At 34.8% G+C, this 13,799-nt stretch overlaps 1 protein-coding gene across 1 annotated transcript in view; it reads right to left on the reverse strand.

Annotated features, from left to right (window-relative positions):
- Window positions 1-13,799, reverse strand: part of si (sucrase-isomaltase) — a 76,111-nt gene that overhangs the window by 61,897 nt on the left and 415 nt on the right. The window contains exons 2-11 of the mRNA XM_088427104.1: window positions 12,879-12,964; window positions 12,291-12,411; window positions 8,300-8,409; window positions 8,036-8,187; window positions 6,706-6,877; window positions 6,142-6,241; window positions 5,831-5,943; window positions 5,507-5,632; window positions 2,945-3,076; window positions 1,323-1,442 (exon numbers count right to left, since the gene is read on the reverse strand). Of these exons, the coding sequence (XP_088283230.1) occupies window positions 1,323-1,442; window positions 2,945-3,076; window positions 5,507-5,632; window positions 5,831-5,943; window positions 6,142-6,241; window positions 6,706-6,877; window positions 8,036-8,187; window positions 8,300-8,409; window positions 12,291-12,411; window positions 12,879-12,964 (1,232 nt within the window). The remainder of the gene's footprint in view (window positions 1-1,322; window positions 1,443-2,944; window positions 3,077-5,506; window positions 5,633-5,830; window positions 5,944-6,141; window positions 6,242-6,705; window positions 6,878-8,035; window positions 8,188-8,299; window positions 8,410-12,290; window positions 12,412-12,878; window positions 12,965-13,799) is intronic.

The raw sequence follows: 13,799 nt of genomic DNA on the forward strand, positions 1-13,799 counted from the left end.
AAATGTCTGTATCGTAACCGTAGCGAAATTGCTCAGATGTTTTTTTCTTTTTTCTTTTACAGTTTCCAAAGTAACACGATTGTTGACCAAAAACTTTAGGGCTTTCACAATTACAACACACATTCAATTGGAAATCAAAAGAACCTTTCATAAATACACCCGATGTATGTACACACATAATAAACTAACAACTGTATAACAGAACTAGAGGCACAAATTTGCATAGTGCTGTCTGGCTCCCTCTGTCTATCTTGCTTTCTGTTTCTCTCTACATGCTTAATCTGCGATGCAGAACATTTTAAGATTAAATACTAATGTGGAATCAATGCATATGTTTGACCTGTTACAAGCAGCATGAAAAGGCGATTAGCAGTAGGACTGGACCTAATCGTGTGCGTAATCAAAACAAGGCTGTAAAAGCATAAGAGCAACAGAAGTTTATCCCCCACACATCCACCCCTCACAGTGGGTATGAGCCTTTTAAAAACAAGCTGTGCCGGGGAATGGGTAGAAAATAGCACACCAGGGGCTTGAACTTCCATTAGGGTCTGTTATGGAAATTAGGACAAACTAGTCACTCAGACATCAGTGCACTCACAAATACACTTGCTTAATAGATGACCTACAATTTCATGAAGAGGCTCAAAGCAAACTGCTACCATGGTTCAGCTATCCATCTGCTACACCACTTGAAATACTCTGTACACTCTTCAAAGTAAGGGTTCCAAAAGGGTTCTTCTTAAATGACTGGGATTCAACCCAGAACCATTTATTTCAGGAAAAAAAAAAAAAAAAAAGATTCTTCAAGAGTTCTTTGTAAGACTAATAGTTCCTGTAAGAACTAAACCTAGAATTTTGGGAATTTGTCCAAGTTGGAATGATGGTAATTAGTAGAGAAATGTAGCTTTGTTAACGAATGAGAAGGCAATTTCTAGAAAAAAACTATGTGTGCAGGATGAAAAACGGGAATAAAAAACAATACATTGAAGCATGTGAAATGATGTGGAACTGTGACTGGAAACTATATTGAATTATTTTATTAACTGAATATATTGAAGTTGGCTGAATCAGTCAATGGGTTTGGAAATGTTTTTAGAAATTTTACTTAGTAAATGAAAAAAAAAACATATATATATATATATATATATATATATATATATATATATATATATATATATATATATATATATATTTATAGTGAATCTGAATAATGCATAATAATTATAAAACATTTAAGATTCTACATTTATTTCATTGTAAAAACAATTAGTGGTCCGCGAGCAGTAGTCTATTTCTTTAAGAAATACATTGCTCCATCTCACCTTTCCTAATAAAGGAGTTTCTCCATCTTTTTCAGTGACCCAGGCTTTCTTCTCCGTCCCACGGTCAAAGGACTCATATGGCACACCCCCAACTCTTTTGCTGGTGGCAATTGCAGGATCCTGGAACAAGCATGCCAATAAACTACAATGACCAACTCACACTAAAGAAATACAAGCTAGGTTTCTGAAAGAAAAATATTTGTGCTGGGTATTATGTCTTAAAAGTGTATTGCCATACATTGTGATGCAGCAAAGGTGTATTGCGATACATATTGCGATATATTAAAAAAAAAAATATATATATATATTGCATATATATATATATTGCATATATATATATATATATATATATATATATATATATATATATATATATATATATATATATATTAACAATGACTGAAAAGAACAGAAGGAAATTATTATTACAGGAAATTATTAGAACAGAAAAATTCTTATTCTTATTATTCTTATTCTTATTCAGAAGCCACACATCACTGACATCTATGAGCACAAACTAAACATTCTTTTTTTTTTTTAAAGAAGCATGTCCAAATTTTTTTTTTTTATTTCAAGCATGTCCTTGACTTTGTTAATATGTCCCCAGCAGTAGAGAATATTCTTTCAGATGGCACCAATGTGACATAAATACAGGTAACATTTAGCCACACAGTGCTCTTAAAATATAAAGGAAACCGATCTGTGACGTCACTCGCATTGGTGAAAAAAAATACGACAAAAACCAAGGAGAAATCTACTGTTAAGTTATCAAATACCGTGAAACCTCGAGATGCTGTCGCTTTTGTACAGGTTTTCTACATATGATGAAAATTACTTTGCATTTAAAAGAAAGTGAAATTAAATAAAACAAGACAAAACTTAAATTCCCAAAATTCCTATATGAATTTAACGCAACATGAGATTCTACTGCTCATTGATATAGCTCCACGGATATTATTGCCTTTCTTGGGAACACATAGAAGGAGCTCACAATGGGTGACTTACACACTTTGGAAGCCCGCGATATGACTACAATGGCAGAAATTATTTTAATAGTTTTTTTTTTTTTTTTTTTTAAAAACACTATGTTTGTATTGTAATGTTTTCTTTTTTGCTCTTTGACCTCCTCCTCTGCCGCCACTTGCTTTGAAATATGAGCTCACTCAAAAGATAATGTACTGAAACATTTGATGTGATGTGTAATGTGGTGTTTTTGAAGTGCTTGGAATGATTCACAGGTAAAACACGATTTGTAACATGAAAAAAAAATCATGATATGAAAGCCACGCATAAGTGAATTGATTTAAAAATAAATACATAAACAAGGAGTTTTAAAACCAATACTTCATATCGCAATACATCGAAAATATTTGTTTCTTACTATAATTGATAAAATTATAAATTAATAGATAAAATGATTTGATAGTTTCTTTGATGGTATGTACTTTTTGTCTATGTAACTAAAATAATTATTCTAAAGCTCATTTAGCCTTTGTTGCTTAAATCAATTGATTAAAACAAACAAATGAAAGGGCTATTTTACGTATATTCAAATGTACTCCAAGCTATTTCTTTTTGAGCAAACAGACAATATGTCTCATTTATACAAAGGTGTTTCTTACCAAGATGAGAATGTATTTCTGTCCCTTTTCATGAAGGTAGTCAGCAAATTGAGGCAGCTCACTGAACTTGATTTTATCATAGGTGAAGTCTTTCTTTTCCTCCATGTAGTCAATGTCAGTATACTGGATGTCCTGCACGAGGTTCAAGAAAAACACAAAAGTAGACACAATCTTCCTGTGAGATAACAAACAACACAATCTTAGGTGTCACTTATATACATTTCCACAAATTACATACTCAATCATTAATGTTGAAAGTAAAGCATGGATGGTGTTATTTTTCTTCTAATCTGAAAACAATAAATAACTCTGAGAAAACTTGAACAGGACAACAACTTGAAAACCATTTTGAGAACGCATGCTATTCTTTGAACGGTGACATTGGATGTTGTTGTGATTGTTGCTAAATGATCATGCTTTATATTCATAGACCTGGGCCTTCACGGAGCATTGCAACATAAGAACTGATTATGAAAATATTTATTTTGGACTACAACACGGCCTGCTGTCAATACGGGCACCAAATGAGCACCAAGGAAGTTGGCATACAGTCCCTGGTAAGTATTTACATTTTGGATGCAATGATTGAGTTTTGGGCTATTTAGATAACGTACAAAAAAATTGAATTGAAGGTCCAGTATTCAGGGGGGGAAAACAAAACAAATTAAATATATATATATATATATATATATATATATATATATATATATATATATATATATATATATATATATATATATATATATATATATATATATATATATATATACACATTTATTTACTTTTTAAACTTAGATTTGAACTGTGCTTAGCAGCACATGTCTTTCCTCTACTGAAAAAATCACTTTGAGACAAATATCTCCCCATTTCAGAGTACGAAACAATGTGATGTCATAATCACAAGAGTGATTCGCTGGCTGAAAACAGCACATTTAAATCAGCCTGCCAAAGCGTGCAGTCATTTATGTCTATAAAACTCCCTTTGAAACGTAATCCAACTGCTTTTACCGATATGGCTCACACCCTAACTGGTTGCTAGTCAATCAAAATCTTAACACATCAAATCTTGATTTCTCCAAAACACTTATTTCCTTTTGATCACAAGAAATGATTGACTACTTTCAATTCCATTCACCTTTAATCAGCAGTTAATCTCTAAATTATTATACTGTAAATTGCTCGCCTTGACAGAAGAGGAAGAATCTAAATCCTGCAGTCAATATTGTGTTTCATTGTACTTAGTAGTCCGATAAGACGGGCGTGGCTTTACTGATACTGTGAGATACAACACATGTTGTGATGCAATTTTATGAATATATGAAGTGTGAAGGTTAAGATTATGAGTTTACATTCTCAATTACTTTAAAAGTTGGTTCCAAACATCACATTGGTGTTTAGAGCTACTTGGTCCATATGAAAATAAGATGTGACATTACGTTTTTGATAAAACAGCTGACAAGTATATATCAAGCATTACAAAAGCGGAGAAAGACTGGATCTTGATCAGGATGAATTTTATACTGAGAAGAATTGGTTCGATCGAGCTTTGATCAGTGGTAACATTCACTTACACTTGAGAAATTGTGCCCTCACTCTTGAACTTGTTATTTGGCAGAAAGGTGAATAACCCCGTCCAAGCTAAAGGCCATTGCTATCGCTCAGACTGCCTTTCCAACGGCTGCCTCTGCATCCGTATCACGCCTTCCCCCAGATAGTGTTACATGTCAAACTTACAGTCTTACAGTCAAGTATAAACTGTATAAGGTGAGGTAATGGTGTGCACTAAAAGCTTTCCACATTTGGTCTCATAAAAATACCTAGCAACACACGGTGCCTTTATACAGTACATTATTTGTTAGTATTCTTGTTACAGTTAGAGTACAGTCTCTGCATGCGCCGCAAACCTTGTCAACAGTGCCTCAAAACATGTTTGAGGTGTTGCCATTTGTGGTTACTTAAGCTGACAGGAATTTGGGGTCTGCCTTATAGACAGTGCCTAACAGCAGTTTTAAGTATTGCCATTTGTGGTCACTGAAGCAGACAAGAGATTTGGGTCTACCATGTCAATATTGACAATAATACGTCAACTTGAGATAGAGTATATCCAGGCTGGCTTCAGGCAAACAGCAGAGTGCACAATGAATGAGTCGCCGGCCAAGTGAAGGGTAAATTAATTGTGCTGAAACAACCATTCACGTTCACATTTTTGGAGAATTTAGAGTTTTCAGTTGGAATGTGATTAAAAAGTCACAATACCCAGAAATGGAGAATCCATCTCCAGAAAATAAAATACCTGCCAATGTTTGGCTTTAGCCACAGGTGCTTCTCATCAAACTGCAGTTAAATGAGCGTGTTAACCTGGCAGTAAAGCAAAAGCACTTGTAACTAAAGCAATACTGTGACAGGGTTTTTACTGTCTGGACCTGATTTCTATCTGTGAGAATACCTAAAAAAGTCGCTGCAATCACAGAGTGAATATGCTGCAGCAGACATTTGATCCCTAAACATATATATTATACAGCATAGTCTAAAAAGAGTGACATTGGAGCAGACAAATCTTACATATGGAAGGTCCACAGCACGATTCCTTTCCACTGTTTTCTTCACCTCACTTAAGCTACCATAGTTCCACCTAGAAAGCTGGAATCCCAGTGACCAGTAGGGCGGAATGACAGGTCGGCCGATAAGCTGAAAACACAATTGGTTATGTCGGTGTAAAATTGTGTCCGTAACAGTATAATTGACAGCTCATAAAGGTGTTTCCTATTTAGAATGCTTTGGAATCTATTTCCCATTAGAAGCAAGTGTGCAAGTCGGCACTGATTGAAGTCATTATTTCAAATTAAAATTGCTAATTGGAGCCACAAATTTTTACTGTATTCTCACTTCTAGAAATTCTTGCACCACTTGCTCTGGTGTATCTCCCACAAAAATATAGAAGTCAAGGATTCCTCCAATTGTTCTGTATGTCACTGCAGGTGCAGGTTGCAAAGTCACGTCTGAAAATCGACACCACACAGCAACAAGTTGGCCTCAGAAATTGCAAGTGTTTGGTTTATTTTATATATATATATATATATATATATATATATATATATATATATATATATATATATATATATATATATATATATATATATATATATATATATATATATATATATATATATATATATATATGTAGTTCTGTTTTTCACCCATTGCATTGCTGTTCATGAGGAAGACCCCAAATGACTTTCCACTGTTGTCCTCCAGACAAAGGAAAAAGGGATAATGTCCATAGAGGTTGTGTGTTCCCTAGGGAAACAAATAAATTCATTAGCTTTACACGGGAAAACAGTATTACTTTATTTACATTACTTTCACAACAGGTTCACAACATTGTTGAAATAAATGGTAAAATGGACCACCTTGGATACTCATGGTGTTTCATACTGACAACTCATTTACCAACTGATGACGCAAGAGCAAGATCATGAGCAACTGGGGGATTTAGTGTCTTGCTCAACAACACTTTGACATGGTAACAATGGTCAAGGAATTTAACCAATAATTTCTCAATTGGGAGATGATGACTACCACTGAGCCCCCTTATCTTATTTAATTACTACCATTGACATTTCACATCAAAGTTAATTTATGATGGTGTAATTTAGGCTGTCACTCTTAGGGTAAGATAACATCACTATTATCTTCGAATGACTATAGTATCCCCTGAAAAAAAGTTTTGCTTTTGCACATTCACTCAAGAGATTTCTTACCCCATTAGGGAAAGCATCTCTTGTAAAAATGGGCCAGGTCTTCCAGTTTGTGTCATGGAGAAACTGTCTGTGTACATGCTCTCCTAGGCCATAAATGTTTTTGGATGGAAGTTTGGCAGAGAGCTGTAGGAACTGGTCTGCAAACACCAAAGGTCCCATCGTCGTGTCAAACCTTTGTTTAATTAGACAAACAAATGAAAAATTAGAGGAATAAGAGAAATTCACAAATAACCATAAATTCTCACACATATCTAGGGACAATTTAGAATGTTCAATATTCCAAAAAATGCATGCTTTTTTAATGTGGGAAAAAACCTGAGTACATGGACCCCCGGGTTATGGCATCCCTGGTTTACGTTTTTTTGTCTTGTTAATATGTGGAATGATGAGTTGTTTCATCCCCTCTTGAAGGCATTTATCCAGCTTTACGATTAACATCAACAACTGTCATGACCTGTAGGGTTGGCTGTGTTTTTTGTTTTGCCTCCCTCTTGAGGCGTTTTTAGATAATTGCTTTTATTTTCTGTTGGCTTCAAACTGCCTCCGCTGCAACGCGTCACGACAATGCTGGTCTGCTATTGGTTGGCATCTCAACTCCCTAAGATACTGGTCTACTATTGGTCAGCGTCATGGGGTCACGAAGATGCTGGTCTGCAATTAGTCGGCGCACAGGATCACAAAAATGACTGCCTAAAGGGTTGCTCTCGTGTTAGAGTGCTTTAAATTTTGTATTTATTATGCATTTTAGTTCTTAATTGACATTTGAATGGGTTATCCATGAGTCCCAAGATTGCTAGTGATGTTAAAGAGATGATTTAAATGGAAACGAAGCTGGAGATAATCAAGAAATATGAAGAAAGCTAAGCTAGCCTAGCCTAAGATACCCTTAGTAGGGAATATGGCCATAAAAGGCGTCACTCAAAGGTAAATAAATATTTTATATCTTTTTTATTTAAGATGTTATTAAATTTTATGCATGTGTATTATATATAAGTAGCACTATGATACCAATTTTGAATATGTATATAAAATGTTGATGTTTTTACCTGGGTTTTTTACACGCTTTAACTAGTTAACATTGGTTTGGATTGCCCGCCATACTGCTAATTCGGGTTACAATCCCAACAGCGGAATGGAATAATCCCATAAACTGGGTGCCCACTGCACCTGGATCAAACCAACATAGGCACAGGGAGAACATGCAAACACCTCAAATGACGGGAATGTGCAACATCTGCACTGTGAGGTGGATACGCTAACCACTCTACCACTGTGCCATCCACCACAGAAAGTATAAAGAGAAAATATTCTATCAGCAGTGACAACTCACAGGACTTTTTTGTTCTCCTTCCTGCGCAAAACCAGGCCAAAAGGTTTGTGTGTGATCTCCAGTGTGTTGCTAATGGGACTGGTCGGGTGATTGCTGAGGCTGTTCACATGTTCATGGGGTACCTCAAACCTCTGCATGCGGGCATCATATATCTAAGAACACAACAACCAATTGGAAAGTAAATCTGTGCTTAAGCATAATAATTGTCTGACACTTTTATCCGTCAGTTTTGAAGTATGGGTGTGAAAATGTGTAAATGTGTACCTTAAAACGAAGTCGATTACTTGATTGCATTTCAGCATGAAATGACAGTTCCTGTATATCAGCGCCAAACAAGGAAGGAGAGGTCATTCTCTTCAGATGTGCCTTCATTACTGCCATAAAAACACAATAAAAGCAAGGTACAGGTCATAATACAGGGGCTGCACGTCTGACAGGTTATGTTAAAGGAAGAAAGCAAAGCGATGGAATACGTACAGTAGTAAAGACAAAAAATATATGGAGTAGAAAAAAAATGGCTGTTATATACAGTAACTCGTGCTGTATTATTTATCATACCATCCTGCAATCCCTGCAATTGCTTTTATTATTTAATCTTTTAATAAGAGTCCACTGTCAAAAAATAAATGGAATTGGATGGAATTAGCAATAAGTACTACTGATAAGATGTTGACACTTGCATTAGAAAACCACAATGATACACAACATACCGTATTTCCTGGACTATAATGTCAAACTCAAAATCAATACTTCCATTTTTTTGTTGCCCATTGTTTAATTGATATTTATTTTAGAGACCATTGCACAGGTTGCTCAAAATTAATTTTTATAATTAATATTTTTTATAAAAAATATATTCATAAATTTACAAATACATTCATATATACTGTATACTGTATATCAAATTAACGTCAGAAACACGTCTTATTCAATTTAGATTTTTTTTAAAATAATATTTGTAATAATATGTTTTAAAACTCTTTTTGAGCACAAGCCATTGATTCACATAGTTTCAGTTCTATTTCATAGTTGTTCCATAAACTTACACCTTGAACAAATCCCACCTACCCACATCGATTGAAAAAAAGTTCATAAGCAGAAATAAAGACAACAACAATACAGATTTAGAAAATTTGCTCTGTTGAGGTGGACGGGCTAATTAGTATGCCGCCGCACTGACCCTTTGTCAAACTAACCCTCAAATACAGTATTTTATCTTTTTTTTTTTTTTTTTTTTGCCCCTAGGTTTAAGTAGTAGTTTACATTATTTAGCATTTCAAACAAAATAGCTGAAAGCTGTTTGTTCTGGCTCAAAAAACAGTAACAAAGCTGACCCTAAATCAAATGAATTGATGCAGGAAATAGAAAAATCAGCATTTTGCAAATTCAACACTGCACATCATGTTTCACTGACAGACATGCCTGAGGCAAAGTAAGTGACAGAAGAAAAAACAAGATGAGCGTAAAACTGACAGATAGTAGTTGCATGCCGCCAGTAATCTCTGAACTATGCTGAATAGAAATGAAAATAAGGTCAGTGAATAAAAGATGAAATGTACTTATGTACTTATTATTTACATTTTAACATTTTGTTCCCTACGACATCAATAACCTTAAAAGTTCCAACCCAAAGCTGCAACAAGTTGTCTTTGATTTGTTATCAATCAATCAATCAATTAATCAAAACACATGCACACAGTGGAGAGCCGTCAGGGCCAGACATCATAACCTGACATCATTATATTAACTTTAAAAATCTATAATAATTAGAATAACTACAATGAAAGTCAATTTCATTTTAAATTCATTACTATATATATATATATATATATATATATATATATATATATATATATATATACACAGTGGGCCCCCGTGTTACGAACTTAATCCATTCAGCAGCTCCGAATTGCTCGTATGACGCAATCCAAACCTATGTTAATTAGTGAATGCGTGCAACGCGTGCAAAAACCTGAGGTAAAAACATCCCAACTTTATAAACATATTAAAAATTAGTAACATAATCTACTGTACAATTAAATTAAATAACATAAATATACAAAGGAAAAATGACATTTACCTTTGGGGTGAAGGCGGAGGGGAGCAGAGACGAACCCGCAGATTTTTTTTTTCTTCTTTTCTTAAATGAGAACTTTTTTTCAAACGAGAACATATCACCTGCGATTTCCTTCTCTTTAATCCATAATAGAAGAAGCCTCTCCATTTTGTTGTTGACCGAGGTCTGTCCCCTGGCAAGGAAAGTCTTGCCCTTTGAAGATTGCCGAGCGGTTACAGCCAAACTCACTAGCAAGGTTTACCATGCGTGCGCCTCCTTTGTATTTTTTTATTATCTCCTGCTTGGTTTCTATTGACATCATCCTCTTACAGTACTTCTTCCTTTACCGCCTCTAGCAATTTTAGAAGCCATGTCTAACAGATAAATTTTGCAAAGTCTTGACAACACGCCGACCAGCTGTGCCATCAAGCTAGAAGAAGGCGTTCGGCCAATAGCATATCGGTATTTCTGTGATTGACGTGACGCCGGCCAATAGCATATCCACATCTCCGTGACTGAGACCCAAACTGTGAGCTTAATCGACCAATAGCATATCGGCATCTTCGTGACTGACACCGTGACTGAGACAGTGACTGTGACATTGTAAGAGCAATAGCATACAGTATCTGCATCACCGTGACATGCGAGAATAGTTAATTTCGTTGATGCAGCTAAGCGAAAAAAATAGTGCGGACACATTGACCGGCATGTTACATTGTTCGTAAGACGAAAGGTTTGTGCGGAGGGGGACAAAAATCGCCGCGGTCCACGTTCATAAGATGAAATGTTCGTAAAAGAGGGAGTTCGTAAACCCGGGGCCCACTGTAAAAAAAAAAAAAAAAAAATATATATATATATATATATATATATATATATATATATATATATATATATATATATATATATTATAATATTATAATATATTTTTTTAATTTATACAATTTTTCTCCATATTCTGTTGTTTTCATGTCAAATTGTATTTATTAGGTTACGCCCCTTTCTAGTGTTGTAGTTTTAAGTTGGGGTTTTTAGCCAATTAGAATTCAGCTAACTTGTGCTGTCAGGCTGCATGTAGTCTCCCTGCTCCTGGAGGCGCAAGGGCATTCGCGTCAAACATTGCGAAGTGACGTGAGTGGATGCTCACTGCAGGGAGGCGGTGCAACGCTCAACAAGCAAGCTACACGGTGTTGGCTTTTGGCTGAGTTAGAGGCGTAGCGTAGCTATTAGCTAACCTGTCCCTGACTGGGCTACCAGGGGCGTGAGCTAACCCTGGCAAATAGTTCTAGTGGGAATGCCTTTTGTTTGGAAATAATTGGTGAAAGATTTGATGTTTGGATACACTGGATTTGCAAACTTTAATTGTTTAATCAAGGCAGCAACGAGGTAAAAAAGCACGATTGGACAAACACAATTCAGTGCTTTTAAAAACTTTTGGGAACACCCGAGTGGACTCACTGTGCATCTCAGTGCTAAGAGAAATAGAGCATGAAGAGGTCAAGAAAATCGGGAGATATTGAAAAGACTTATCGATTGGACTGCCATTTGTTTTGGTGAGAGCATTCCTTTTTTTGTCTGTGTGTGTGATTGTTATATGTTTGTGTTATTTTATTTTGTTTGTATTCAATTAATAGTAAATAAATAAAACAATGTTCTTAAATTAAACTGCAATTTGTAATTTGGACTTCATTAGATTTCATGGATATGTATTTTAAATCATTATCATTTTTTTTAAGTTTAGACAGCGCCATGTATAATGACAAGTTTTCATGGCTGATTCGGATTTATTGATGTTAAAAAGCTCTGGAAAATAGCCTCTGTAGCCCAGTAATATCTACGTGTGAGCTTTCAAGAGTCTGACATCACAGAAGGTGTATGTTTGAAAGTCACGGACCGCCACTGATGACATATACAGTGTGTGTGTGTGTATATATATATATATATATATATATATATATACAGTATATTATATATATATATATATATATATATATATATATATATATATATATATATATATATATATATATATATATATATATATACAGTATATTTATATATATATATATATATATATATATATATATATATATATATATATATATATATACAGTATATTTATATATATATATATAAAATGAAATCTTTATTTACACCACTTCTAATCAGTTTCTCTCATGTTCTGAGACTTTACAATTTTACCATAAGGATCCGGTTGCTCCACTGATTCAACAGTGTATCCGTGGTTGGTGGAGAAGAAGCACCAAGGTACATTTCGTTCATTTAGAGGGCTCCAGCAACAGCCTCGCTGCTGGCATCCTTTCTGTAAAAGAAACATCAACATAGGTGATTTATTTAGTTATTTTCTTAAGATTAGAAAATACAAAGACAACGTTTTGGCCTTGGTATTATTGTGACAACCCAAATAAGATTAATATCGAACTAAATTTAACACACTGATAGCCTTTAACAAGGGGAGAAGCAAAACAAATAGCTAATTTCAATGATAATATTTTTAATAGGCATATGTGACACTGAACTTTTTTATAAATGGAAGCAACAAATCTATATATCTAATTACCCCTTTTGAGCAGCACCATACTTATGGTGGTGGTTTGATGAGTATAAGAATTCATGTTTGTATTTGAGTAATCATTACCAGGGAAAGTAATCTTAATCATCTGCAAAAACAGTTGTAATATCAAAGAGAACCATGAAGGCAGTAAAGTATGTTGAGGAGTCCAAAGTCTCTGAAAACATAAACCCTCACATATTTATTGTCACACATACCTTGGAGGCTCCAGCATCAGGGAAACAATCCACCCTTTCCGCATGAGAAATGTTTGGACACTGTGGAACAAATTCCTCCGTGGTCTCTGCCAAGAGATATGATATTTCCGTGTGACAATAGCAGTTTTAAATACTAATAATAAGTATGATCATCACATATTCTGTTTTACACACTACAGGAAATAGTCAACTATAAAACCAGACCTAGCAAAGTTCACAAATTGATGAAAGGCTTTTATGTGTTTATATCATATTATACTGTACCTCAGTATTTGATTTAGTAGTATTTACATATTCAGTATTCTCAGACACAGGTCCCCAACCGATGGTATGTGCCTGTTACCGGTCCGTGGATCACCTGGGCCATATCGGCCGTACCCAAAATAATGATGTTTTGGAACTGATTTTGTTTATCCTTTAACCGTTCATTCATTTGTGCTGTGTTTGGCTTGATCTTTGCTTTTTTTGTGCCGCCTCTGGCCGCAGTTAATATTAGATTTTGTTGTGAGGAAGGACACGCTGACGCACACGTTGTTCTGTCTCTCTGTGAAATCTGGCCCACGAGTGTCTGTAAGTTATACTTTCATTGTAAGAATGCTGTCATTTATGATACTATGCCCCAAATTAGCCAACAATTTGTGACAGTGGACAATATGCTAGCTAATGTTTGTTCTTATCTTCATCAAGTTATACAATACTGACTTGTATTTGTTTAGCTCGTTAAAATTTTCATTTTTGCCATGTATTTCCCTTTGGTATATATTAGCATGTACAAATGTTTTGCACTGATAAGCATTTGCATCTAAACTTTTTGTATTGAAAAGAATAAGTGTAACTCAGTTATATGTTTGATTTAATTAAGGCAATTTGTGTACATTTCTGTACATTTTGAGACGAAGCCTTCAAGACTGAGAGCTCCCA

Source organism: Hippichthys cyanospilos, chromosome 11 (assembly GCF_059441005.1).
Source record: "Hippichthys cyanospilos isolate Australia breed blue-spotted pipefish chromosome 11, RoL_Hcya_1.0, whole genome shotgun sequence".
NCBI lineage: Eukaryota > Metazoa > Chordata > Actinopteri > Syngnathiformes > Syngnathidae > Hippichthys > Hippichthys cyanospilos.